Source organism: Ictalurus furcatus, chromosome 27, assembly GCF_023375685.1.
Source record: "Ictalurus furcatus strain D&B chromosome 27, Billie_1.0, whole genome shotgun sequence".
Classification (NCBI taxonomy): domain Eukaryota; kingdom Metazoa; phylum Chordata; class Actinopteri; order Siluriformes; family Ictaluridae; genus Ictalurus; species Ictalurus furcatus.
This window is the reverse complement of record NC_071281.1, coordinates 1,565,391-1,592,105: the sequence shown is the minus strand read 5'-3', so window position 1 is coordinate 1,592,105 and position 26,715 is coordinate 1,565,391. Positions and strand designations below refer to the sequence as shown.

General features: G+C 42.9%; 2 protein-coding genes across 3 annotated transcripts in view; one reads left to right on the top strand and one right to left on the bottom strand.

The window, feature by feature from the left end:
* Positions 1 to 2,070: 2,070 nt before the first annotated feature.
* ccnt2b (cyclin T2b) lies at positions 2,071 to 12,820 on the bottom strand. Of its 2 annotated transcripts, XM_053617065.1 has the most exons (9): positions 12,598 to 12,820; positions 9,910 to 9,991; positions 9,624 to 9,752; positions 9,063 to 9,123; positions 7,142 to 7,204; positions 6,903 to 6,948; positions 4,795 to 4,958; positions 4,378 to 4,448; positions 2,071 to 4,243 (listed from the first exon to the last, which is right to left on the bottom strand). In XM_053617065.1, exons 1-9 carry the CDS (start codon positions 12,753 to 12,755, stop codon positions 3,341 to 3,343), a joined length of 1,677 nt encoding a protein of 558 aa, XP_053473040.1. In that variant the 5' UTR covers positions 12,756 to 12,820; the 3' UTR covers positions 2,071 to 3,340. The 2 variants fall into 2 exon arrangements, 1 of the variants encoding a protein (XP_053473040.1); XR_008384917.1 differs by lacking the exons at positions 2,071 to 4,243; positions 4,378 to 4,448 and having other exon boundaries at positions 4,818 to 4,958; positions 6,595 to 6,948; positions 12,598 to 12,819.
* A 4,778-nt stretch (positions 12,821 to 17,598) lies between these two features.
* tmem163b (transmembrane protein 163b) overlaps positions 17,599 to 26,715 on the top strand; it is a 44,907-nt gene continuing 35,790 nt past the window's right edge. The window contains exons 1-2 of the mRNA XM_053617130.1: positions 17,599 to 17,888; positions 19,539 to 19,658. Of these exons, the coding sequence (XP_053473105.1) occupies positions 17,696 to 17,888; positions 19,539 to 19,658 (313 nt within the window). The 5' untranslated portion in view covers positions 17,599 to 17,695. The remainder of the gene's footprint in view (positions 17,889 to 19,538; positions 19,659 to 26,715) is intronic.

Here is a 26,715-nt window from a genome sequence, read left to right as displayed (position 1 = left end):
TCTAGTTGATGACCTTGCAACGTGAAAGCATCCTGAAGGTCTGGGTATAGGAGCGGCGTTTGATGACAAAGGATCAGCTTCCCTGATTCAAATCTTACTCTCGAGCATTGGGGGGGATTGGAGATTGGGGATTTGGGGATTTGGGGGGGGGCAGGTCCAGCTGCGAAGACGTAGATAGAAAGATAAAAATGTAGAGAAGAGTGAGAGTGCGCTTACTGTTAGGGTTAGGAGTCATAGGTAAGTCTCTGATGAGAGCTGATGTGGATTTACTCCGGTTTAAGCCTGAGGGCGGAGTCAGTTTGATTCCAGAAGGTTCCTTTAAATATGTACCCTCTTTTTTTTGTCTCCTCCATTAGGTGTTGTAGGCATTATGGGTTTTTTTTTTTAACCTTCCTTTCTTCCTTTTATCCTTTCCCTTCCCTTTTCTTTCATTCCTTCCGTGTTTGCGTTTTTCCTCCCTTCCTTCCTTCCTTCTTTTTTCTTCCTTCTTTCCTTGCTCCATTCCTTCTTTCAATCAATCTTTCCTTCATTTCTGCTTCATTCCATTCTTACTTTCATTTCCCTTCCTTCATTCGGTCTCTTTTCTTGCTCCCTCCCTCCCTTTCTTCATTCATTCTTTCCTTCCATCTTTCCACACTTCATTCCTTCTTTCCATCATTCTTTTCTTGCTTCCTTCCTTCCTTCATTCCTTACTTCCATCCTTCTTTCTTTGCTTCATTCACTTTTTTTTCCATCCTTCCTTCATCCCCCCTCCCTTTCTTCCTTCCTTCCTTCGAAGATTCGAATTAGCGCACTACATCAGGAACGAGTGGCTGAATGTTTGTAGGACTTACATAGAGTCATCACAGTAACCGGCAGATGAACCAGTTGATCCAAACAGGGTCGAGGTCACAGCAAGGTCAAACATCTTCCTTCCTGTGTGAAGTGCATTTTAAGAGAACTTGAGGCGTACAGGAACGAGACTTGTTGACTTGGCGTTCCGGTCGTTGGACATGTGGCGGATATGGAAGATAAATTTCATATTCATCCTAAAGGTGTGCAGTGAGAGGAGCGAACATGCAGTCTCTACAACAGTGAACTAAAACGGGAGGGTTTTTAAAAAAAATAAACGATAAAGAAATGATTCCAGCTGTATTATACCTCAGCGCTGTTGCAGTCTAGCGTCCAACTGATCAGACAGCGTTGATCAATTTTCCGTGACAGCAGCAGATGATAAGTGCGTATATATATATTCTTACTGTGCTCATTCTGCTGTAGCATGTTCTCGTTGTACAGGAATAAAACACAATCAAATTTGGGGTGGTAACAGTATCTCCCTCATCCCTCCATTCTTTCATTCACCCCTTTCTCCTTCTGCCAGAACACAGCACAACAGAACTACAACTTCTTCATTTATACAGAAGTTTAAGATGTACAATCTGGGTGTTTTTTTTTTTTAGGTTATCACCAGGAGGAAAGTGGAGCATCTGCCTCCGTTTGCTGAGTTTGTGTAGGTGAGCGCACACCTGCTCAGTCGAGGGGCTCGGCCGCTGTGTTCCAAGTACAACACGGTGACAATCTCCATAAATCAGAACTCAGCCTCCTGGGGAACGAACACTCTCAAACGGTTCTGCTGGGTTCGAGTATCCCTTCAGCCCACATTATGAACATCAGCAGCCTCTGCGCATACACAACTCAACGTCGCCACCTAGTGGCTGGAAATACGGGTTTACACGGAGTTCGCGATCCGTTTTTATTACGAGCGGAGTGTGTGATGTTAGGAGATGTCTCGAGGGTAAGACAGAAAACTGTACAGGAAATAGATTGAGATGGAGATGGCAAACTAACCAGACATTTCATTCACCACAACACAATATTGTGTGTTTAACACAGGGCGTCTAGAACCTGACCCGTAACCGACATAGAATCGGTAAGTAGAGGTTTTTTTTTTTCTCCCTTTCCAAGTTATCACGAGAGAGAACTCAGAACTCTGCACAAGATGACGTTCCTCTGTTGGTGTATAAAGACATTACAGCGTGTCAAACAGATTAATATTCACGAGCATTAAAAATAAAAACTGTACAATGGACATTTTGTTTCTCAGGGTGGTTTATTAGATTAATCATCCAACATGACCATCACCAAACTGTGACTCAAATTCCAGGCTGTTACAGAGAACTGCGGCATCCTAAAGAGAACACCAAGGGGGTTTAAAACTAAAAACAACAGAAACCCCCTAAACTCTCCTCGAGATCTCAAAATGGAGGCGTTACACTGAGGCACTGCGCTACGAGACCTTTCAGGAATCTGAAGACTGGCAGGTTGTTTTCTTTCTTTCTTTCTTACATCATACGGATCCTGTATCGCCGTATTAAAAAGAAACTTTCTTATTCTTTACATCCCATGTAACACTAGCGCATCCTGATCCCTCTCGTACTGGGATGGTTTACACACGGTGGGACACAGAACTCCTGGCTGTCCGTCTGAGGAGGCGATAAAGGAAGAATTATCTGAGATTAAGCCTCGCCGTGGGAAATTCACATCGTTTATACAAATCTCTTAAACTGACTCTGCTGAAAAACAAACGGTTTAGCAGATCAGACCTTCTTCGACCCTCGCTTACGAACGAATAAACGAGATTACGGGAGGGTGCGATTCTCAGGCTTCCGCGACTCTGTTTAAAGGGCTAATGAGGTAGGAGGGCAGGGGAACGCCGACAAGCCGAGGGAAAGCCTCTTACGATGTTAAGGCGATGGAATGGAGTGGACGAACGCCCTCACGCCATCGCTGGAGGTAAAAAGCAGGAGCTTCGAGATGCTAGGAGTTCGCCAGATATGTTCGTAGGTGTCATGTTACACACTGAAGCATCTCCAAACCTGAGCGTTGTGAGAATTACAGACATAGCATTTTAAAAAGGGGGGGGGGGAGAGGAGGGGGAGGGGTGAACGAGCAAAGGGTTACCTGCGCCTCCCGTAAAACAGTCAACGTCTTTTCAAAATGTATCCCTTTGAATTAAAAATAAAAAAATCAAGTTTATAGTACAAACGCAGACATGTTCCACCTCTGCTTTCGTCTCGTAATCTGTTGTCCTTCCATCACTACAGCCAGGATTAAAACAATACGGTATCTCACAGGCTGCTCTTCACATAGTACACTTTAAAACTGTGATACACTTTAACATACAACAACTACTTCTTTTCCCCCCTTCTTGGTTTTTTTTTTTTTTTCCTTTTCAGCGGAGCAACATGGTTAAATTAAGAGGTGAATATGAAAGAAACGGACCATCTGACCCTAACTTAAAACAGTTCTTTTAAAAAAAAGAAACTTTTGAAGAGTTTTTAATAATCTGATTGCGTGCACTTTAGTAGTTCATGTTGTGTGCGTTGAGCAGCGAGTCGAGCATGTTGAACGTGTCTGCGTAGTCCATGTGCTGGCCGTTGAGTAACAGGGGAGCTGTACTCTCGGCACTCGGCCCCTCCCCCGGCCTCCTGTCCATCTTCCCCAGCTGGGTGTGGCCGGGGGCTGGGGGCAGGGGGGCAGAGCCGGCATGGCTCTTGGAGGAGCGATGAGCTTTGTGGTGGCTGCCATGCGCGTGAGCAGTTGTGTGAGAGTGTGCGTGCGAGTGCGCGGCGTCGTGTTTCGAAGCTCGGTGTTTCTCCCGACCCGAGCGAGGGCTGTGTCTGCTCTTACCGCCGCTCTCGGACATTTTGATCTTCATCTTTAGCTCCTCCTGACTCGCTGTGCCGTTTTCCGTGGAGGAAGAGGAGGATGAAGGGTGACGCCGTTTCAGTGAGCCACTCTTCATCTCCCGTTCCTGCCCGGACTGACCATATTTAACCCGTGCCAACGAGGAAGATGATGGCGCTGAGGACATCAGCACCGCCGATAAAGACGACGATGACGACGAAGCCAGAGCCGCGGTTTCAGGCAGCAGGTGGCCGTGTTTGCGGCGCTGCAGCAGCTCGGCCGCTTGTTTCTCCCTGTACTTCTCCAGACTCAGTTTATTGGTGGCTGTTTGTTGCGGCTTGCTGCCGATTGGTACTCCCTGTAAGCTCGAGTGGGCGTCGGCCTGGACGTACGAGGAGCTCGGGTTGGCGAGGCCGTTGAGGGTGTCTAACGGGAACAAAGCGGAGGACACATCCGGGTACATGCTCTCCATCAAATCAGCCTTACTGTCAACCAGCAGGTTCTCGTGGCCAGGAACCTGAAAGGAGCCCCCCACCGACTGGCTCTCTGTTTTGGACCTTTTAGCAGCTTGAGTGGCCTAAAAGATTAAACGCACACAAAAGGTGTCAGACCTTCCGAGCTACACACTGAAATGGTCATGTACTTATTGTTCCTGTAGACAAGGCCACTGAGATTATAGATTTGATTAAAGAAAATGAAACGCTCACATACCCGCCAGTTTCTGATCCTTTTCAACCTGCTGGGTGTCTTCTCCAAAATCTGTAGAAACTCGTGCGTTAACTCTGAGCAAGGAGCGGAAACAGAAGGAAGGCTTGATTACAGATGGAGCGCTTGAGTAGGACTACAGTTGCTGGTCTGTCCTAGTCGGGGAGTCGAATCGCTTTCTACACGTAGACAATTCAAACAAGAGACCTGCCAGCGCACTGGAGCGTCTCCTGGCTGGGTTACTTAATGTATTTATGATCTGTATGAACCGTCCAGCCCTGCTATTAGATAGATATTTACCACCGCTAGGCAGAATACTCGGGAGTACCCGATAAGAGGTACGTGTACACAATAAACCGGCAGCTCGGTGCAAATACGGCTTGTACAGGTGAATAGATGTATTCTTAAAAGAAGAGTGCTCACGGTCTAGAAGCTGCAGGGTGACTGTGGGGTCCAAATACTCCCACCAGTGTTTACCGTCCGACGAGATGGGAATCTCCCAGTTCGACCATTTGCAGGCCAGGTGGATGCACACGCACGCCACCACCGTGGGTCTGTACTGCAGGCAGAACGTGGTCAGGTGCAGACTGCAGGACACAAGAGACGAAAAAAAAACAAAACACGGGAGACTCGCTTATTGCTCTGCCTTTCGTCATTAACGCTAAAATGAAATCAGTGATTGTGCAGGTGGTGATCTTTAAACGCAATTCGTCTCAGCTGCGGTTCCGAGACGGACGAGGATATTGCTCGAGTCAGAGTCAGAGGAGACCACGGTGAATACAACACATGACCACAGGGGCTTTCGCAGATACATGAATAACTGCTGCATTGTGCTGGTAAAAGCACACGCAGTGAGGCACGGGCAAACATCGGCATGTTTTCAGAAGTAAAATAATGATCTAAGAAACGATATTAGATTATTGTTATGGGAATTTACGGCAACACGTCACAGCTGTCCGTCATGGGTGCTTACTCCGATAACGATAGAACGATGAGGCTTGAATATACAGTTCCTTGCATAAGTGTGGGGTCAACAGAACCGGCACAATTGTGATGGCATTAGTATTCACCCCCTTTGCCATGATACCCCTAAAATAAATTCTGATGAAAAGAGCTGCCAGCAGAAGTCACGTAGCTGAATGGAGTCAACCTGTGCGCAGTTAAAAGGGTCATGTGATCCAAGCATAAAACCCACCCACCAAACTACAGTGGTAAATCTTGCACTGGTAAAGAGGGCATGAGTCAGAGGAAGCAATCAAGAGGCCAAGGGGAATGCTGAAATAAGAAAGGGAAGCATGGTGGTGGTAGCGTCACGCTACAGGGATACTTTTCACCAGCAAGGACTGGGAGGCCAAAGTTACACCGGAGTGGTTCAACACCAGGAGCCCGAATGTGCGAAATGGCACCAAAAGCACAGACCTCAATCTGACTGAGAATCTGTGGCTAGACTTGATCACTGCTGGTCTCCATCCAGTCTGACCGGGCCTGAGCAAACAGCGGATATTATTAATAACGATCCATGTCGGAGCTTAGAGCTGCCTTTGTGTGTAGTTACTTAGTTGATATTCGCTTTATGCAGCATAGCGTTTTATTAAATGCAAACTCTACTTCTGATATTCTTTCCTCAAGGTTCATGTGTATATTGGGAAATGTTTATAATCATGTCAGAGTTTCCGCAGTAAAACTGCTTAAAGTTTTTCCCCCCAGGACTAACTGCCATTTTCGTGACTTCTCGTCACTTCTATCACGTATCCATGGCTATTTCCTCATCAGCAGGAGTATATGGATATGGGAATATTGAGATTTTGCCAGTTGCCAAGAGTCTCACAGTGGCCTCACCGTGATGAGTTCCATGCTCTCTGATGAACTAGAATTATATTGTAGGATGTTAATTGGCCAACGCAAAGGATGAAAGTACTTTTTACATTTCTTTAAAACAACCGTATCTGGTAAGGGATTATATGAAAAATAAATCAAATGGAAATTCATTTAAACAAAAACAAAACAAAAAAGACTGAACAAGCACAATAATATTAGTATGTTAAATCTCCAATTAAGAAAAAAAAATTACACCTGCACGTTGACTAAAAAAAAACAAAAAAACCACACGATTGTGTGTATATTTTTATGCATGCTGCATAAAGTTCTTGAATAACAAAAACGAAGTTTTTATACGTTTTATTTTGACAAGAGAAATAAAGAACTGCGAGTTGATTTACTTACCGGCACGGCCTCTAAGTTTACCCCTTTGCAACCCAGGCTACCAATTGAGTCATTAGACCTACTGCACTCTGAATCAAGCAATAGTCACGGGCACCTCTACACCTCGCACTGTGCCATTCAGCCTCCCGTGCCAACTCTAGGCCCTTGTACAATACACCGCACCGCGCCGGGCCTCGAGGGGCCACCCACAGGCGTGCCACCCCATGCCATGGCACGAGAAAGGGCGTTGGCTACAGGGAGGTGAAGCGGGCAGAACGGGAAGCTACAGGGTGCCATGGTAGTGCGACAAATAGGGTCAGGGTAACAACCTGTTGGTAGCCATGAAATAGGAGGTCTGGGCCAAGTCCTTGCTCGCTGTGTGGACAGAGACAGAGAGAAACATTTAGAACAGGAGCACAACTTTCACTTCTTTCAATCACAATGTACAACAGGATTAGCAATAGTGTTGAGTGAAACGCATTAACGACAGGCTTAAGAGACGAGAGTAGAGAGAAAGTGATAGAAGAGGATAAAATCCAATGTTTTGAGTAAAGCTGGAAGATTCTACCTCGCACTAGCTGGGAACATCTCACCACATCTGTGTGTGGATGATCTACAGTAATCTCAAAGCCTGGAATGAAACCAAATACACCGTTAGACTCATCACAGAGAGAAACCAGACGTACTGAAAAGACAAGCGGCTGCGACCCGGATTCATCAAGCACAAGCAAGAACACTTCACGTTATAGTCACAGTCCAGACAGGAGCGCTTACAGTTACAGTGGCGCTCGAAAGTTTGTGAACCCTTTAGAGTTTTCTATGTCACTGCATAAATGTGACCTAAAACATCATCAGATTTTCCTAAAGGTAGATAAAGAGAACCCAACTAAACAAATGAGACAAATATTACACCTGGTCATTTACTTATTGAGGAAAATGATCCAGTATTACATATCTGTGAGGGGTAAAAGTATGTGCACCTCGAGGATTAGCAGTTAATCTGAAGGTGAGATTAGAGTCAGGTGTTTTCAATCAGTGGGATGATGATCAGGTGTGAGTGATTGAGCGTCCTGTTTTATTTAAAGAACAGGGATCTATCAGAGTCTGATCTTCACAACACGTGTTTGTGGAAGTGTATCACGGCACGAACAAAGGAGATTTCTGAGGAGCTCAGAAAAAGAGTTGTTGATGCTCATCAGGGTGGAAAAGGTCACAGAACCATCTCTAAAGAGTTTGGACTCCACAGTCAGATTCACAGTCAGACAGATTGTGTAGAAATGGAGGAAATTTAAGACCATCGTTCCCCTCCCCAGGAGTGGAGACCAACAAAGATCTCTCCAAGAGCGAGATGTGTAATAGTCCACGAGGTCACAGAGGAACCCAGAGTAACTTCTAAACAACTAAAGTCCTCTCTCACATTGTCTAATGTTAATGTTCATGAGTCCACCATCAGGAGAACACTGAACAACAACGGTGTGCATGGCAGGGTCACAAGGAGAAAGCCACCGCTCTCCAAAAACAACACTGTTGTCCGTCTGCAGTTTATTAAAGATCACATGGACAAGTCAGAAGGCTAATGGAAAAATGTTTTGTGGACAGATGAGACAATATAGACTTTTTGGTTTAAATAAGAAGCGTTATGCTTGGAGAAAGGAAAACACTGCATTCCAGCATAAGAAGTTTATAACATCTGTGAAACATGGTGGTGGTAGTATCAGGGTTTGGACCCGTTTTGCTGCATCTGGACCAGGACGACTCGCCATCACTGATGGAACAATGAATCTGATTGATACCAGCGAACTCTAAAGGAAAATATCAGGACATCTGTCCATGAACTGAATCTGAAGTGGGTCATGCAGCAAGACAACGATCCTAAACACACGAGTCGTTCTACCAAAGAACGCTTAAAGAAGAATAAATTAATGTTTTGGAACGGCCGAGTCAACGTCCTGACCTTAATCCAGTAGAAATGTTGAGGAAGAACCTGAAGCGAGCAGTTCATGTGAGGAAACCCACCAACATCCCAGACTGAAGCTGTTCTGTACTGAGGAACGGGATAAAACTCCTCCGAGCCAACGTGCAGGACTGATCAACACTTACCCCAAACGCTTATCTGCAGTTATTACTGCACGAGGAGTCACACCACATACTGACAGCAAAGGTGCACATACTTTTACCCCTCACAGATATGTAATATTGGATCCTCGATAAATAAATGACCAAGTATAATATTCTAGTCTCATTTGTTAATAATCGCTCTTTATCTACTTCATAAATCTGATGTTTTAAGTCACATTTATGCAGATATTTACAAACTTTTAAGTGCCACTGTGCATAAACACTATATTCCATGTTAACTGACCCACTGCATTACTCTCTGCGAGAGGAATTAACGTGGCTAGTGTTATAAGAAACATCATACGGGTGATAAATTACAACCTGAAGCTGCAGGACCAAAATCCCACGTCCCCACCCATGTGCAGACTTACCCAGTGTTTGCAGCACTATGGTTTCTAGAAGCACCAGCTCTTGTGCTTGTTGGAGGTACGTCTGTGGACAGAGACGGACGATGGTTACTTTACACGCTCGGGTTTATAAACGCACACTAAAGCCGTGTGGACGGGTAAACACGGCAGCACGCGGCTGAACTATTAACGTGCAACAACGAGCAGCATGTATCTACCGATTCCCCGATAAAACTAAAAGCAAGCTCATCTGTAGCTCCGCTGTTCGATTTCGCCGAGTCATTCGCTGTGCGAGTGTCGAGTGACTCAGCTTGTACGAAGAAGCTTCAAAGACGAGTTCGTCGCCCAGGTAGGTCACAGGTTTCATAATTCATCCCAGTAATCCATTAATCTATGAGTTATACCCGATTCATAGGTTACGTCAGTAGTAATACAAGTTATTTACTGCATCAGATCTGTTGGACTTTCTGTTTTGTTTTTCCATTGGTGTTAAAATATAAAGTTTTATTTAAAAAAAAAATGCTGCTACAGAACAAACAAACATTCACCGATGTGTTTTTGGTAATGCCGATGCTGCACACTCACATTGCTATTGGTGTCCAGTGGAGGTTCTTGCGGATTAAGACAGGCGTGTGCCACTTTAATGACGTGTTCAAGTTTCCGGGGTTGCTCTTCCACTTTAGCAGCTAAAAATAGAGTGGTGGGAAAGATGCTCTAGGAGAGACGGGGGAACAGCGTGTTAGCACACCCGGTTCAACTCATGCTGTGACTCATGAACGGAAGGCAGTAAAAAAAAATGACGTGGCTTATCTTTAAACACCGGCCGAGCTCAGCGTTAACCATCAGAGCAAACATTAATCAGGGTACTCACATTTCGGTGGAACTTTGTGAAGGAGTTTAGCATATAAAATCGGTGCATATAGACGATGGCAGTGTTGATTGTGAGCTGGGAGCTGAAAAGGACACACTAAGGAAAAGAAACTAAACAAAAAACACACACTGATGCTAGAGTTCGACCGGGTTACTGACACCGTAACACTCAAAGGAAAATATCACTGAACTATATTACAGAAATACACAGTACTGCAGTACGGTACCATGGAAATGTACTACGCTTTCTTTTTTAATGAAATAAGTATATTAACTATTAATAAGTATGAAAGTAAATAAAATCTATATCCAAACGGAACCGAATAAAAACAAAAGAGGTCCAAAAGGAACCAAAAAAACATTTCAAATAACAACAAAATCGGTCGGTGCTAGGTCTTATTTCGTCTCTACAGGCCGCCCTCGTACTGTATGACGACAGAGGACCGTTCTCAGCCGCTCCCGCGAGCTGGAAAAACGACGTTTAGATGAACGATAATCCCGGCGATCGTTCATCGGTGCCGATTAATCAGCAAAACCGATCAATCTTTCGTCTTCTAACCAACACCGCCACCAGCAGAGAGAATAGAGCTTATATTAGATTTAGCTAGATATCAACCGTAACAACATAACGGCTGAATACGGAATTCTACGAGCGGCTACTACACCACGTTTGGGGCGGCTGTGACTCAGGTGGTAGAGCGGGTTGTCCACTAATCACGGGGTTGGTGGTTTGAGTCCCGGCCCACATCACGCCACATGCCAAAGTGTCCTCGGGCGAGACACTGAACCCCAAGTTCCTCCCTATGGCAAGCTAGCGCCTTGCATGGTGTGTGTGTGTGTGTGTGTGTGAATGGGTGAATGAGAACCAGTGTTAAGTGCTTTGTCGAACCATTAAGGTTAAAAAGCGTTATATAAGTGCAGAGCATTTACATACAGGAAGAACAGCAGCTTTTGTGATTCAATCATGACTGTAAGTGATGTCACACTGATTACAGTGTCTGTCCAGACAACTACTTCACTGTTAACTTGATCAAACTACTGATTAAATGTATTTCTCTCTCTCGCGTGTGCGTGCGTGCGTCCTGCTCGCCCTGAGATCATACCACAGCGGCCTGTGTTTCTCTGTGCAGGGGCTGCGGCGGCCCTGAAAACCCTTCGGCGGAACAACGTGGCATTGGTGACCCCGAAATCTATTTCTGACGTATATCTTTTTTCCTTTTCTTTTCGTCTTAGCACAGCGCTTTTCCTCACAGCCACCAATAAACGCCACCAACGCCAGTGATTCCTGAGGAAAATAAAGGGATTTGATCCATTCGTTTCCTTGTTACATGCAAGGATATACAATTAGATTTTGTACCCAGATTCGCTAACACTTTGTGTGTGTGTTTATTTATTTTAAATGACTAATACGGCGAAACTGATATTTTTAGACCACTTTATCATACCGTGCAGACATTTCAAACCGAAACCCCTCTATATTGTACACATTCGAGCCAAACCAAAAGACCGATGTGAAATGTTATACTTTATACGTGGTCTTCTGCCGATATTTAATTATACCTATACAAACAAAGAATTAGCACTGGAATAAAGTCGGCGTGAGGTTGGACGTCCGATATTCGCAGATAAGTGGAGATCAAGGGACCGTCTCTAAAGTTACACACCACATTGTTAAACACGTTTCTAACTTCAATAGCATTTGAAGGGAATGAGTAAAAGGTGCGCGTCGTACCCGACACCTAGATGAACACTTTACAGTTGGTTGTGTGACTGTACATCATTCCCTTCAAATGCTACTGAGATTTAAATGATGGTATATTTTGTGTGTATGAGCCCATTCTGCAGTGAAATACATGTCTAATTTACATATGATTTAAAAGTTATTTTGATCAATATGAAAAATCTACGAGGTGTGCATCATACCTGACACCTAGATGAACAGTGTACAGTGGGTTATATGACTGTAAGTCATTCCCTTCAAATGTTATTGAAGTTAGAATCGTGTTTAACAATGTGGTGTGTAACTTTAGAGACGGTCCCTTAATTTCCTCTTATCTGCGAATATCGAACACAGAACGTCACGCCGACTTTATTCCGGTAGAATTAGCAGCGTTGCTAGCTAGCTAGTCAAGCTAGTCTAGCTAACCCTAGACTAGCTAAGCAACACTAGCACTATACAGTTAGCTTAACAGCTAATAATAAAACTATATTTGGAGAATACAGCATTTCCTCGACATTAATTCACGTCAATATAGGTAATAAAAATGTTAATATCAAAAAGTAGTAAGTCCTTGGTTGGGGCCGAGCTGCGTTATAATTCCCAGCCGTTTTCACACAGACCCCGTTAGCTTTTAGCGGGGAATTCCCGTCACTAGCCTTTCTCAGAACAGGGGGCGATATTTCTCGAAATACAGGTGGGGAAAGAAATACGGCGTCGCACGAGCTAGCTTAGCTTCCCCCACTTCCTTCCTTCCTTCCTTCCCTCCCTTTGTACCGCGCGTTGCAGCTCATCTGACATATTAAAAGCATTTACACAACACAATCGAGATGAAAATCACACAGTAAATCGTCTTAAGTCACTCCAGGCTATAAACGAACGGTTTACGTTCCGCAGTAGTGGCACATTAGGGGGAGAAATGACGCTAACTAATCACACCTCGGCCCTGCTGGGCTCCGGCTGAAAGGATACACGTTAAGCCGCTGGCCCATGTCCTGGATCAGGTTGGCAGCTTGTTGTCGGTAAGATAATTCCCGGTCTGGCTCGATTCCGCAGCGGCGAGACGGCGTATTTTCGATTTGTTCCCGGGTGAAGAGCCATTTCGTGGAGCCTCGCAGCACCGTCGCCATGTTCGTCCCGACGCCGCTCGCCTCCTTCCGTCGACGTCATTGTCACATCCGGAATATTTCGCTGTAGTTATTATCACCGCCACCTAGCGTTCGGGGATAAAAACAGCAGCCTCAGTGAGAATCTCAGTCCACTGTGAAGCATGCACACGCCATGGATTTAGTTAATCACAAACACCTCTTCGTGGGGTTTAAGTTTATCACCTATAATCCCCTTCCTATATATATCTCATCCTCAGAAACTTCTACACATGTACCATTGGAGAGCATATTAATCTGCTGCATTGGCCATGTGGTTTAGATACTGTACTTCAGGCTGCCAGACTCATGAACAACAGCCACCATCTACCACTTCCAAACTTTATAGGGCTTTGGTCTTTATGTTTTGTTTGTTATTATTTATCACTTCTATCATAAGTGCAGCACATCACGTGCAAACTGAGAATTCCATTGTACAAGGAGCTCGTGGATGAGATAATTTAATGAGTCTTTATTGATAACATATACATATGCACAGTGAAATTCACATACCCCACCCAGCATGTCAGGAAGCTGGGCATGATACAGTGTCCCTGGAGCACTGTCAAGGGTCCAACAGTGGCAGCTTGGCAGTGCTGGGACTTGAACCCTTGACCTCCCAATCAGTAACCCAAAGCCTTAACCACCAAGCCACCACTGCCAGCGCTTCAAGCCCCTTACTGCCGCCCAGGAAGTAGCCATAGCACACATCAAATGTCTTTTAATGGAAGAAAGTGTCTCTTGGCCTGCACGAAGAATGGCATGTAATCACCTCCTTTACCAAGTGAGCTAACCTATAAACAGAGCCCCTCTATTGTGTTCCCCAAAGCGTACAAACGTGTGTGGTCCACAAGAGCACTTTTGATTGTTGATTATTGTATTAATATACCGTGGTGTCAATTCCTTTGGAAGGAATCGTGGGTTTGGCCACAGTGTGAGGTTTGAAGGCCAGCAAGAAAGCTGTCTTATGCGAAAGCCACTTTATATCTGCGTCTTCTGTTGCTTTACATGACAAGTTGCACAAACGCCTTAGCACGATGTTCCATTTGCTTGATAGACAGATGGCCAATAGTACGTGGACACTTGACCATGAGCCTCATATGTGGGCCATCGCCAAACTTTTTCCCCCACAAATTTGGAGGTACATGATTGTGTAGAATGTCTTTGTATCCTTATCATTTGATTTGAATTCAACTATGCTCATGGGCGGGGGTCGGGGGGGTCGGGGGGTCTTTGAATAGCTTCCGAAAGGGTTTCTCCTCTGAACCAAGTACATCAATAATTTTCACAGAACAAAACCGATCCTCTGGCTTGTTTTCCTCAGACGACCCCCAATGGATGCTTCATGGTCAATGCAAGACGATGCCCTTTTGAGGAACGTTGCTTTAACAAGGAGATCATCGATGAAGCAAAGCAGGAACAGGTCCGTGGACGTTCATTCTTAGCGTTGTTCAGTGTGGTACACTCTATTCCATATAAACGTCTGATTATTGATTTTGTTTTGGCACCTGACAGCCAGTAATGGGCTGAAGTGTATACGCATGACACACAGCTGTAGCTCAGCGGTTCACAGTGATTAGAAGGTTGTCGGATTAAATCTGAGGTCTGTCAGAGAGCTACTCAGGCAGTCCTCAGGCCAAGTGGAGGATGGTGGAGATGATGGGTTCAAACTAGTGCTGGTACATTTTTTTAAAAAAAAACAACAACAAAAAAAACACGGTATTTATTTATTTATTTATTTATTTATTTATTTATTAGCTCAATCAATTTCAGACAGAGACGAAAGATAAAATACTGTAAGTCTTACCCTGACAGATGTCAAAAATGTCAGTACTCTGAAAAAATAGGGGGAGGGGGGAATGGGGGAGATGCACATAAACTTCACTTTGTGAGACATAACATTGATTTTTAAGACATTCCCAAAGATTTACACCAACAAAAAAAAAGTAAATGTACAGTTTTTTGTTGTTGTTGTTGTTTTTTTTTTGGATATCTCTGGAAATCTTTTACTTTTTAGCATTGATTATCAGGGCTTGCTTGCTTTCTTTTAGATGGGACACAATACACATATAAGTCTCTCACACAATACTCTCAACTAACAATGGTCAACCGTAGTGACATGAAATATATGGTATAAGGATAGGGCCACTGAACCGGGTGGTGGTTTTTAATTAATCAACTTTAGGTTGTAATTTTAGCTTTGAGACTCCAGATGGAAGCACTTCTTTGGGTTGCCCCGTTTTATCGCTGAAAAAACTCAACACGGTATTTCCCCAAGCCTCAGGTTCCGGACCCTGTTCCCGGAGAACCCCCCTGTCCTGCACATTGTAGTTTGTTTCGTGGGAAGAACTGCTGAATCACTTCAATCAAGCAGGGAAAACAGTCAAATGTGTAGGACAGGGGGTAGTCCAGGAACAAGGTTGGGAACTTAGACCTACAGCACATTGGGGGGGGGGGGGATTAGTGTTTGCAGTACAAGGAGAAGAGAGACCAGTGTGCCTTCTGGGTAAGCTTTGAGTCTGGAGACTACCGTTATGTTAACTCAACCCTTATGCAAAGTCTCACTTTTCCTAACTCCACTTTAACTAGTAAGGAGCTGAAACAGGTAGCACACAGGGATTCCTCGTCCGTGTTTGCGGATGGTGAGGGAAGCTCACAAGGAACCTAAAAAAGATCATGTAAGAAGTGTTGACATAAGCTAAACAGAAGTGTGTGCTAGACAAACATGCGCCTGTTGACTAGCTGGAAGAGAAAAGTGTGCTCGTGTTCAGATGTCATGTTCGTACAGGACAACTGGCTACATCACAGAAAAGAGCACTGAGAGATGACATACTTTGGTGTTTTTTTTTTTTTTGTTTTTTTTAACTCTACAGCATTTATTGTTTATGCGTATTCTTATACAGCTTCAGTCACCTTTCCACTTTTAAATGCGTTCTGCTCCTGGAGTCTACAAACATGTTGGCCTGACTCGCTTCTCCGCCAGACGTTCATCTAATGGACTTTATTTGAGCTAATAAAGTACTGAGAGCTTTCACGATAGCGATGGTGATTCTGGAAAACATCATTTTAGTACCGTTCAAATAGGATAATAAACATTGGTGCAACCCCCCGACCCCAACACACACACTTTTAGGTCTGATGTTCTTGGCCAACATCATCATTCACTCATTCATTCATTCATTCATTCATTCATATTCCACATGGTCAGATCTGATGTTTTTGCTGATATTGTCATTCATTTATTCATTCATTCATTCATTTGGTCAGTCAGTCAATCTGTCATTTTTAGACCACATTGTTAGAGCTGCCATTGTCACTGACACTGTCGTTCATTCATTCGTTCATTTTAGATCACATTTTTAGATCAGATTTTTTTTGCCATCATTGTTTTATTCATACCTTTATTCATTCTACACCATGTTTTTAGATCTGAAGTTTTCTGACCAATATCACAATTCATTCATTCATTCATTTTTAGACCACATTGTCAGATCTGATGTTTTTGCCAACATTGTCATCCATCCATCCATCCATCCGTCCATCCATCCATTCATTCATTCATAGACCACGCTGTTAGATCTGATGCTTCTGCTGATATTGTCATTCATTCATTCCTTCACTCATTCATTTGTTCATTCATTCATGCATTCAGACATTTATTTATTTATTTATTTATTTATTTATGCATTCATTCATTCATTCATTCATTCATTCATTTGGTCAGTCAGTCAATCTGTTATTTTTAGACCACATTGTTAGAGCTGTCATTGTCACTGACACTGTCGTTCATTCATTCATGCATTCATTCATTTGGTCAGTCATTCATTCGTTCATTTTAGATCACATTTTCAGATCAGATTTTTTGCCATCATTGTTTTATTCATACATTTATTCATTCTACACCATGTTTTTAGATCTGAAGTTTTCTGACCAATATCACAATTCATTCATTCATTCATTATTAGACCACATTGTCAGATCTGATGTTTTTGTCAACATTGTCATCCATCCATCCATCCATCCATCCATTCATAGAACACAGTGTTAGATCTGATGCTTCTGCTGATATTGTCATTCATTCATTTGTTCATTCATTCATGCATTCACACATTAATTCATGTATATTTTATGCATTCATTCATTTGGTCAGTCAGTCAGTCTGTCATTTTTAGACCACACTGTTAGAGCTGTCATTGTCACTGACACTGTCATTCATTCATTCAATAATTAATTAGTTAATTCATTCATGCATTCATTCATTCGGTCAGTCATTTCTAGATCAGATTTTTTGTCATCATTGTTTATACATTCATTTATTCATTCTACACCATGTTTTTAGATCTGATGTTTTCTATCCATCACCATACATTCATTGCATGCCACGTTTTTATATGTTTTTTATTTTAATTTTATTTTTTATATCATTCACGCATGTCAAAAGCTCCATACATAACGTGCAAAAATAATAAATTGCAGCCCGTATATTACTACACACAACTCTTTTTTTTTTCCTCCTCTGAAAGCGTAATAAAGTGCATCAGCACAGTGGAGTTGCGCGTGCAGATCTGATCGGAACCTGCAGCTGGTAAGGAGCAGTTTCACAGTATGCGCGAGCTCTAGCTGGAGGAGGAAGCGGGTCTGCGCGCGCTCGAAATCCACACATATTTTGGAGTCAGGGTTTTAATTAGAGCGCGCTTGCCGCATCCTGCAGCTCCACTTAACGCGTGCGTGTGGCCCGTGTGCAGGGTGGAGTGAGCGTGTGTATCTAGTCAAAGTGTGTGTGTGTGTGTGTGTGTGTGTGTGTGTGTACTGGGAGAGAAGGTGCGCCTGAGCCTCCTGTCTCGTCTCCCCTCCATCGCCTCGCGCGCAGGTGCCACGTTCCTAACGTGCCGAGAGACTTGAAGCGCGCGCATCAAGCAGACGCCATGGCGGAGGATCCGCAGCGCGGGGACACACACCAGCAACCTGAGTGTGTGAGCGGACAGAGGGAGGCAGATAAAGAGCCAGACAGAGAGGGAGAGGGGGAAGGAAAGAGAGAAGGAGAGAAAGAGGGAGAGGGATCCGGAGACACTTTCACCATGGAGCAGGTGATGAAGATCAGCGACGTGGAGGATAAAGGTACGGGCGGATAAAACACTTCACACACACACACACACACACACACTGCTGCCAGTGTGTGTGTGTGTGTGTGTGTGCAGATGTTGATGCAGTACTGACACTTTCTTATGTTCTTCTAATACTTTAACATCTGCACTGATCCAAATAAAGTACTGTGTGTGTGTGTGTGTGTGTGTGTGTGTGTGTGCGCGCGCGCGCACAAGCGGGACACTTTCACCAACTAACAAACAGTTACACAGTACACACTGTAGCACACAGCTGTAATATACTGCACTAGACTATACAATTCTATGCAGTAACATGCTATGCTATCATACACAATATTATATTTACTGTAACTGTTCAATACCGTCTGCTCTGTGATGCTATAATAAGCAATCGAATCAAAATAAAACGTCATATAATAATTATTATACTCTTCTATACAGTACTTATAAACAATATGCTATGCTACGCTATACTACAATATACTGTAGCAGTATCTGTATATAGTTTATTGCATATTGTAGTAGACCGTTGTATTTATACTATACTGTACTATGCTATAATATACTACGGTAACATACACCAATCAGCAATAACATTAAAACCACTGAGGGGGGGCGGGGGGTGTTTGGGGTGGGGGGGGCGTATATTTATTAGGTAGCAAGTGAACAGTCAGTTCTCGAAGTTGACGTGTTGGAAGCAGGAAAAATGGGCGAGCGTAAGGATCTGAGAATCTTCGACAAGGGCCAAATTGTGATGCCTAGAAGACTGGGTCATGGGCCCCCAAGACTCATTGATGCACGTGGGGTGTGAAGGCTAGCCTGTTTGACTAGACGTGGGCGTGTCCAGAGACGTGACGAAGTCGAGAAAAGCTTCACTTTATGCAAATTCGGAGCGACTTGGTGCAGCGACTACCAATGGGAGTGAAGACAGTAGAGCGCACGTGATCTGTGGTCCGCCATGCTGCCTGCGAGTCCAAATTGTTTTGAGGACCCAGACGGTCCGGCGCTTGTGCAGAGAGCGCACACTGCTTCTCCTTCATCTCGTAGGATATGATTATATATACACTGGTGCATTTTATATACAAACGCTCTCCCAGCAAAACTGGTTTTGTTGTCGAAAGTGGAACAGGATAAGATGATAAGATGATATTGATGCCCCGTAGGGGAAATTCAAACTGTAGGATGAGGAACATCAAAGAAAGAAAGAAAGGAAATCATTTCCATAAAATACCTATACAGTAGAAATAACAGAAACTATAAAACACATCTGTGTGTATGTACATACGCTAGAGTTCTACTGGTAAATGTACATGCGCAATATCGCCAGTATTTATATACACGTGCAAGATCTGTGAATCTGTGAATGCTAGTCGCGCAACCCATTGATAAATGTTACTATGGCAACCAGTAGTAGGAACGCCTACTGGTGAAATCATAATACAGCGACTGGTGACTTACAGTGATAAAATTGCTGTATGTGTGAACGTACCTTTAGAGGTAAATAAATAAATAAATAAATAAATAAAGCAAGCTCCTTAGTGGTTCTTTGGGTTATTCAAGTGTTTTTTTTATTTTTTATTAATACTGAAGGATAAGTATGTCAGTAGTTATTTCCACCAGACAGTCCTTTGTGATTGATTCACTGATCGGATTCCATTGACAGATCTTCTAGAAAGCAGTCAACGTCTGAAACCCCATGAGGCTCAAAGTTATCGGAAGAAGGCATTGTGGGTATCATGGGTGTCCATCGTGGTGACGCTGATCCTCGCCATCGCTGCATTCAGTGAGTAGTAACTGCTCCTTCGCAAATGTTCACGGAGTGTGTGCGGAGTCGGTGTTTTAGCTGGATTTATGTGGTTAACTCATCAAAAACTGTAATAAATAAACCGGAGGAACATTCATAGCTAAGAAAAAAATCTTCAGGTTTCAGCTAAAAGAAGTTCACTTTAGATCAGTCTGATAAGGGTAGGTACAGGAGCAGTGCTTTTTAATGGAGAAGCATTTTCACCAGTGTGTTAACAAATATCTCTGGAGGTTTCACACACATGGTATATTATTTGACAGTAAGGTCCTAGCATACAGTGTTAATTATAACCTTTTAAAAACAAACACTCAATATTGACTCACGTGCTTCTTAAATATACAGCCTGGTCCATGAATATTCAGACACTGACAAATTTATTGCTATTTTAGCTGTTTATGACAGTATAATGGAGTTGAAATGAAATAATGAATAATTCATTGTTAAGGAAGAAACCTTGAGAGGACCCATCCTCTTCTGGGTGAAACCGGATAGGGTGTATAATATAGAGTCACGCAGTGTTGAAAGTGTGTGTTGAAAATCTTGTTCCCTGGCCGGGTGTGTGTTATTCTTTCATTATCTTACTTATAAGTAAACAGATAAAAGTTCTAGAGTTCATTTCATTCTCAATATGAAGTCCAAAGAGCTGCCACTGCCAGGTGTGGTCAAATCAACGATTTGGTACGTTCTTCCAAAAAACAAAAGCACTGGTGAGCTCAAAGCCGCTGAAAGGCTTGGAAGAGTGTGGAAAACAGCTGTGGTGGTTGACGGAAGGTGATAAAGAAAAAAAACAACCATTGTATACCACTGGGGACGCACAGTGGGTTTGTAGTTAGTACGTTCGTCTCACACCTCCAGGGTCGGGGGTTCGATTCCCGCCGCTGCCCTGTGTGTGTGGAGTTTGCATGTTCTCCCCGTGCTGCGTGGGTTTCCTCCGGGTTCTCCGGTTTCCTCCCAAAGAGGAAAAGACATACCATGCATGCCTTCAAAGACATTGATTGGCATGTCCAAAGTGTCCGAATGGGTGTGTGAGTGTGTACGTGAGTGTGCCCTGCGATGGATTTGCTCCTTGTGCCCGATGCTCCCTGGGATAGGCTCCGGGTTCCCCGCGACCCTGTGAGATAAGCGGTATAGAAAATGGATGGCTGGATGGATGTATACCATTGGTAAGCCTCAAAAACATGAAGACCCGACTACAGTTTGCCAAACAACTGCCTGTACAGTTTCCTTGAGCAACTTCCTATGGTCAGATGAGACAAAAAAAACTTTAGAGTATGCAGAATGGAAGGCACTGCTCAAGATTTGAAGCATACCACATCGTATTTTGGCATGGGCACGCATGGCTGCCAATGGACCTGGGGCATCGTTTATCGACCATGCGTATGCACTGAATGATCAAGTTTTGCTTATACGTGAGGATGTGTGTACGGTATATTTACGCACATTCCCGACTATGCGGGTTGTAGGAACCCCAAGTGGTAGAAAAGTGTAACAGCAGCTAAACTGACTATGCAGAGCTTCTAAACGACATATTGTCTATCATGTCAGCATAATTGAGGGTTGTAATTACTAATTAACGGAGTGTAAAGTAAAATCGAATGAAAGGAATGTTTAAACCTTCATTCATATCGCTCACACTGCAAAATAATACACCTCGAAAACCAGCAGAGCAAAAATGACAAACATTCACTCCATCATGAGAGCTTCTAAATATATTTGGGGAAATAAAACGTGCACAAGTACTCACAATATATATATATATATATATATATATATATATATATATATATATATATATATAAATTGGATTATTTATTTATTTATTTATTAGACAAACTATTCCTCGAAAAAACGCTTCATAAACTGTTTTTCTTTTGTTTTGTTCGACTTAATGCAACAGTATCTTTACTTCATGGTCAGTTCCACGTCTTCTGAAACACACAGCACCACGAGCAGGCTACTGTGCTTTTTTTTTATCTAAAGGAAGTTGTTTACCATATATGGCGATTCGAGGGCGTTTCTTTATGCAAATGAGTGTAGCCACGCATGAGCAAATCAGTTTAGAATGTGTGGGATTTATCACTGGCCGTTGCTTACAGTCGTGCATACGTACGTGTCATTAATAGCTCTTTTCTTGTGCGTTCAGATGGGCCTTACGCTCAAATTTAGTACTTGTTTTGCGCACACTTTGATGAACGAGACCCCTGGATTAAAGCGTATACGGCTATGTTAGCTGCTCATTGGACAGTGCAGATGGACAATGACTCGAACCATAATTCGAACTCAACCCAAGACATTTTAAGGCAAAGAAGTGGACTATCCTGCAATGGCCATGTCAATCCCCTGACCTGAACCGAACTGAGCCATTCGCTGAAGGCAAAACGCCCCAAGAGCAAGCCGATGAGGAAGACAGCTGCTGGAAGGCCTGGCAGAGCTTCACCAGGGAAGAAACCCAGAGTCTGATGATGTCTGTAGGTTCCTACAGCATTCCCCAATTGGGACGTGAACACCCTCAAATTAACCTTCATTACTTAATTCATTACTGAACTATATATTTTGGTACACAGCTAAAATATCAATAACATTTCCAGTGTCCAAATATTTCTGGACCTGAGAGAAATGATAAAAAAAAATGATAGAAATTGTTTTGCTGAGCTTTATCTTGCTGTTTTTTTTGTTTAGTTTTTTTTGGGGGGGATAATTGTATTATCTGCCAAGTGAACAAATGAAAAGTTGATACAACATACACCCAAGTGCGTAGGTTTATTCTCTCAGGGATTATTCTCTTCGTGTTCTTGGTCTCAACAACCGGTTCCATGTCCCGGTGTTATAAATGACAGGGGGGAAATTTTGCTAAGCCTTTCCCTTGACCTGTAATAATAACGTCAAAGATTGTGCTATTTTGCCGAAATATTGTAGCAAATATAAATGGGTCCTCGGGGTAAAATGTATAATATTGTTTCTTTTTTTAAAAGGAAATATTCCTTATTCCTCATTGTTATATTTTCCCCTTTCTTCTCCGTGTCTGCCAGAGGATTTCTTTTCTTGAGCAAGAGATTGTTATTACCTTGAGCTGTGTCCCCCTGAGAGCCAGATGACTCATCTCTCTCTCTCTCTCTCTCTCTCTCTCTCTCTCATCCTCTGTTTCCGTCTGTCTCTCTCCTTCTTTCTCTTGCCCTGGGACGCTGAGAGTTCCGTAGCCAAGCTTGGAAAAATGCTGTCACGTAGCAACACAAGAAAAGAAGATGACGGATGTTTCACGTTGCGTACAACGTTGTATCATGACCTCAGAGGCAACTGAAACGGAACACACACCATAGGTTTAGAGGAACATCTTGAGAGCGACCAGGATACCTTTGGAGAGCGTGTTGATTTATGATCGAACGAACAGCAAGACTTTTTACGAAAATGTCAGAAACAGATATCTGCGTATAGCTAGCAGGATTTTTATTGATTGATTGATTTATTTATATATTTATTTGTGTTAGTAGCTTTGCGTGTGCTGTGCTTCGCATGATCAGTCAGGTGTGTTGGAGTAGGGTAGGTGTTACATCCTGCTCTAGAGAAGCTTGGAAAGCTTGGTTCAGCAGTTTGTAAGGTACTATAAAGGCCTAATGTAAAGGCGATGTAAAGAGAACGGTGTGTTTCTGCAGTGCAGAGTCAGCGAAAGAGGCAAAGCATGTGTTGGGCTTTATGACTCTCTACAGGAAACTGGTATAACTAGTGTCCATGAATAAGGTTTTTAATATCTCTTCAATTTTTAAACTTGGTACGCACCAGCATTCTCTAGAATTCTCTGGAAACTCATGGAGATGGAAAAACACAAACTCCGAGCACCATGGATCTATCCGAGTATATATATATATGTATATGTATATATATATATATATGATATATCGCTTTGCTTGTATTTCCTCATTTGTAAGTCGCTTTGAATAAAAGCGTCTGCTAAATGAATAAATGAATAAATGTGAATGTAAGGGGTCAGATATGAAGCTACAGGAAGTCTATGAAGACCTTAGGTCTTAAACCTAAGAAAGTTTGTTTATATTATGGGCAATAGAACCAAGTAAATTCTTAAAAAAATGTTGTGGGCATGTACAAATTTAAAGAATCACTATGCAAGCTAGGCTTGTGCAATATGGATATTTTTCCCCAATCGATATCGCATTTACAATAAAAGATTTCATCATTCAGAAGGACTAGGCTTTTAAAAAAAGACAAGGAACTGAGTATTTCCACTGTTTCAGTTTTAACGAGCCTACAGGAGGGAGTAATAATATTACCAACTGTTTCGCGATTCTGCTTTCAGAGTGTTTGAATGCACCTGTGTTTCTCTGACACTTCATTGTAGGCCCATTTAATATGTTGGGGTCAACTTATTTCTCTTTCAGCCAAAAACAGGGAAGAGCAAGTTTTTTTTCAGGCAAAGTTTTTCACTGGCATATATATTCCGTGGTGAGAGCACGAGGGTGAGAGGGTGGCGTTGAGACCAATTCTGAAGTCGAGCGATGTCGAGGTTGAGGAACTGTCAGAATTAGAATTCATACACTGTGCTGACATTTCTGCCTCTTGTGTCCTCACTGCTTTCATTGGCATAGTGTTAGGGTTCCTAGTTATTTAAAAAAAAATGCTTTGTGTTACGCCGCAAGAGCTTGATGTTGAGACTGAGACAGTGAGGTTGCTAAATTCACCCTGGAATGCCAAAAAAAGCTACATTTAAAGTCCTTGATGTACCCCTTGATCCTGGTTTACGATCTGATCTCCAAAATATGCTCCAAGATCCTCCGTGCCTGAGAAACAAGTACATGCTTTTATAATATGTATTGCTAATATGTCTGGCTAGCTGGCTACCCTGCTGTTTTCCTGCTACACATACATACACATAAATTCTCACTCTAGCAGAATGTCATAATCGTCCCATTCGATCGCTTCCTTTTCTAATCTCTACGCATCTACTCTCCATCTCTTCCTCGATTTCACGTACTTGGCATCCAGCCAAAATTTATACACCGGAATCCTCTCATTACCGCCATGTTATTGCGTAATCATGGCCGTGTCATCTGCAAATCAGCCAACTTCAATCGAGGCGAGGCGTACAATCCAATTAAAAAGTGGCCCGTCGGTCGCTTTAAGATTTTTTATGAGCTAAGCGGTGTAATATGGTCATTATGGTCACAGGCATGGGTCATGGTGCACCACGAAGTGTTCAAATAGATTACACGCTGTCTTTTCTGGAGAATCTTCAGCTTAGTAAATATGAGTAAGTTACAAATCTAGATCCAGGAGGTATTAAAAAAACAGTTCTTGGTAGTGGACTTGAATCAATTGAATCAATATACTATACAGTTTTGTAAAGAAGAGTCGAGGCCTTAACTTTGCAGTATTTGGTAATAAGCTACTGTCACGCTAGGCTCATAAGTCAATGTTAGTGCTCATAAATCAACACACAGCACAAACAAATATGACCTCTGGCTATGTTAGTCAGGTGATTATAATCAATGGAATGACAATCAGGTGTGAGTTAGCACCCTGTTTTATTTAACTAACAGGAATCTATCAAAGTCTGACCTTTACAACACGTGTCTGTGGAAGTGTATCACGGCACGAACAAAGGAGATTTCTGAGGAGCTCAGAAAAAGGAGTTGTTGATGCTCATCAGGCTGGAAAAGGTCACAGAACCATCTCTAAAGAGCTTGGACTCCACCCATCCACAGTCAGACAGATTGTGTGGAAATGGAGGAAATTAGAAACCATTGTCCCCCAACCCACCAGGAGTGGAGACCAACAAAGATCACTCCAAGAACAAGAGGTCACAAAGGAACCCAGGGTAACTTCTAAGCAACTAAAGGCCTCTCTCACATTGGCTAATGTTAATGTTCATGAGTCCACCATCAGGAGAACACTGAACAACAACGGTGTTGCAAGTAGAAAACCACTGCGTTCTATAAAAGAACATTGCTGCTCCCATACAGTTTTCTAAAGATCATGTGGACGAGCCAGAAGGCTATTGGAAAAAATGTTTTGGAGGAAGATGAGACCAAAACAGAACTTTTTGGTTTAAATGAAGAGGGCTATATTTGGAGAAAGGAAAACACTGCATTCCAGCATAAGAACCTTATCCCATCTGTGAAACATGGTGGTGGTATTATCATGGTTTGGGTCTGCTTTGCTGCATCTGGGCCAGGACGACTCGCCATAATTGATGGAACAAGGACATTTGTCCATGAACTGAATCTCACGATTCATTGAGGTAGAAAACAGGGCTTGGACTGAATGGACAGTAGCACAATAGTACTCTGTGAGACACAGAACAGGTGAACACATTAGAGTAATCAATCAACGTCATTACAGTGGAAGAGACAGGACCAACCAAAACAAAAGCACATGCCATAGAAAAGGCACATGGAGTTAACTCAAAACAAACTACACATGAGCATGAGAAGGGACTTTGTGACATATACACATTGGGTAACGAGTTACAGTGGGTTTGGTAAGTATTCAGACTCCTTCATTTTTTGCACATTTTATTGTGTTTTACTTTTTTGTCATTAACCTACACAAGACTATCCATAATGACAAAGCAAAAACTTTTTTAAAAGAAATTTTTGCTAATTTATTAAAAATCAAAACGTGAAGTATCTCATTTGGATAATTATACAGACCCTTAGCTAAGACATGCAAAAATGGGGCTTAGGGGCAAACGTTTTGCTTTGATTATCTTGAGATGTCTCTAGAACTTGACTGGAGTCCACTTGTGGCAAACACAGTCGACATGTTATAGAAAGGCACACACCCTTGTGTATAAAGTCCCACAGTTCAGAGTGCAAGTCTGACCAAAAACCAAGCAATGAAGTCCAGGAAATTCTGTGTAGACATCCATCCATCCATTTTTCAGGGTTGTGAGGGAGCCTGGAGCCTATCCCAGGGATATCGGGGCACAGGGCTGGGGACACCCTGGATGGGGTGCCAACTCATTGCAGGGCACAATTGGACACACATTCACACACTATAGACAATTTGGAAATGATCAGCCTAC

Bases quoted from the DNA above. Each gene is read 5' to 3' on its own strand.
- ccnt2b (XM_053617065.1), bottom strand. From the start codon at position 12,755: ATGGCGACGGTGCTGCGAGGCTCCACGAAATGGCTCTTCACCCGGGAA. The intron at 9,992-12,597 runs GTATCCTTTCAG...TGTCCTTTTCAG, and splicing joins ATGGGCCAGCGGCTTAACGT to CTCCCAGCTCACAATCAACA. The intron at 4,959-6,902 runs GTTGTTACCCTG...TGTGTCCTGCAG, and splicing joins TATTTCATGGCTACCAACAG to TCTGCACCTGACCACGTTCT.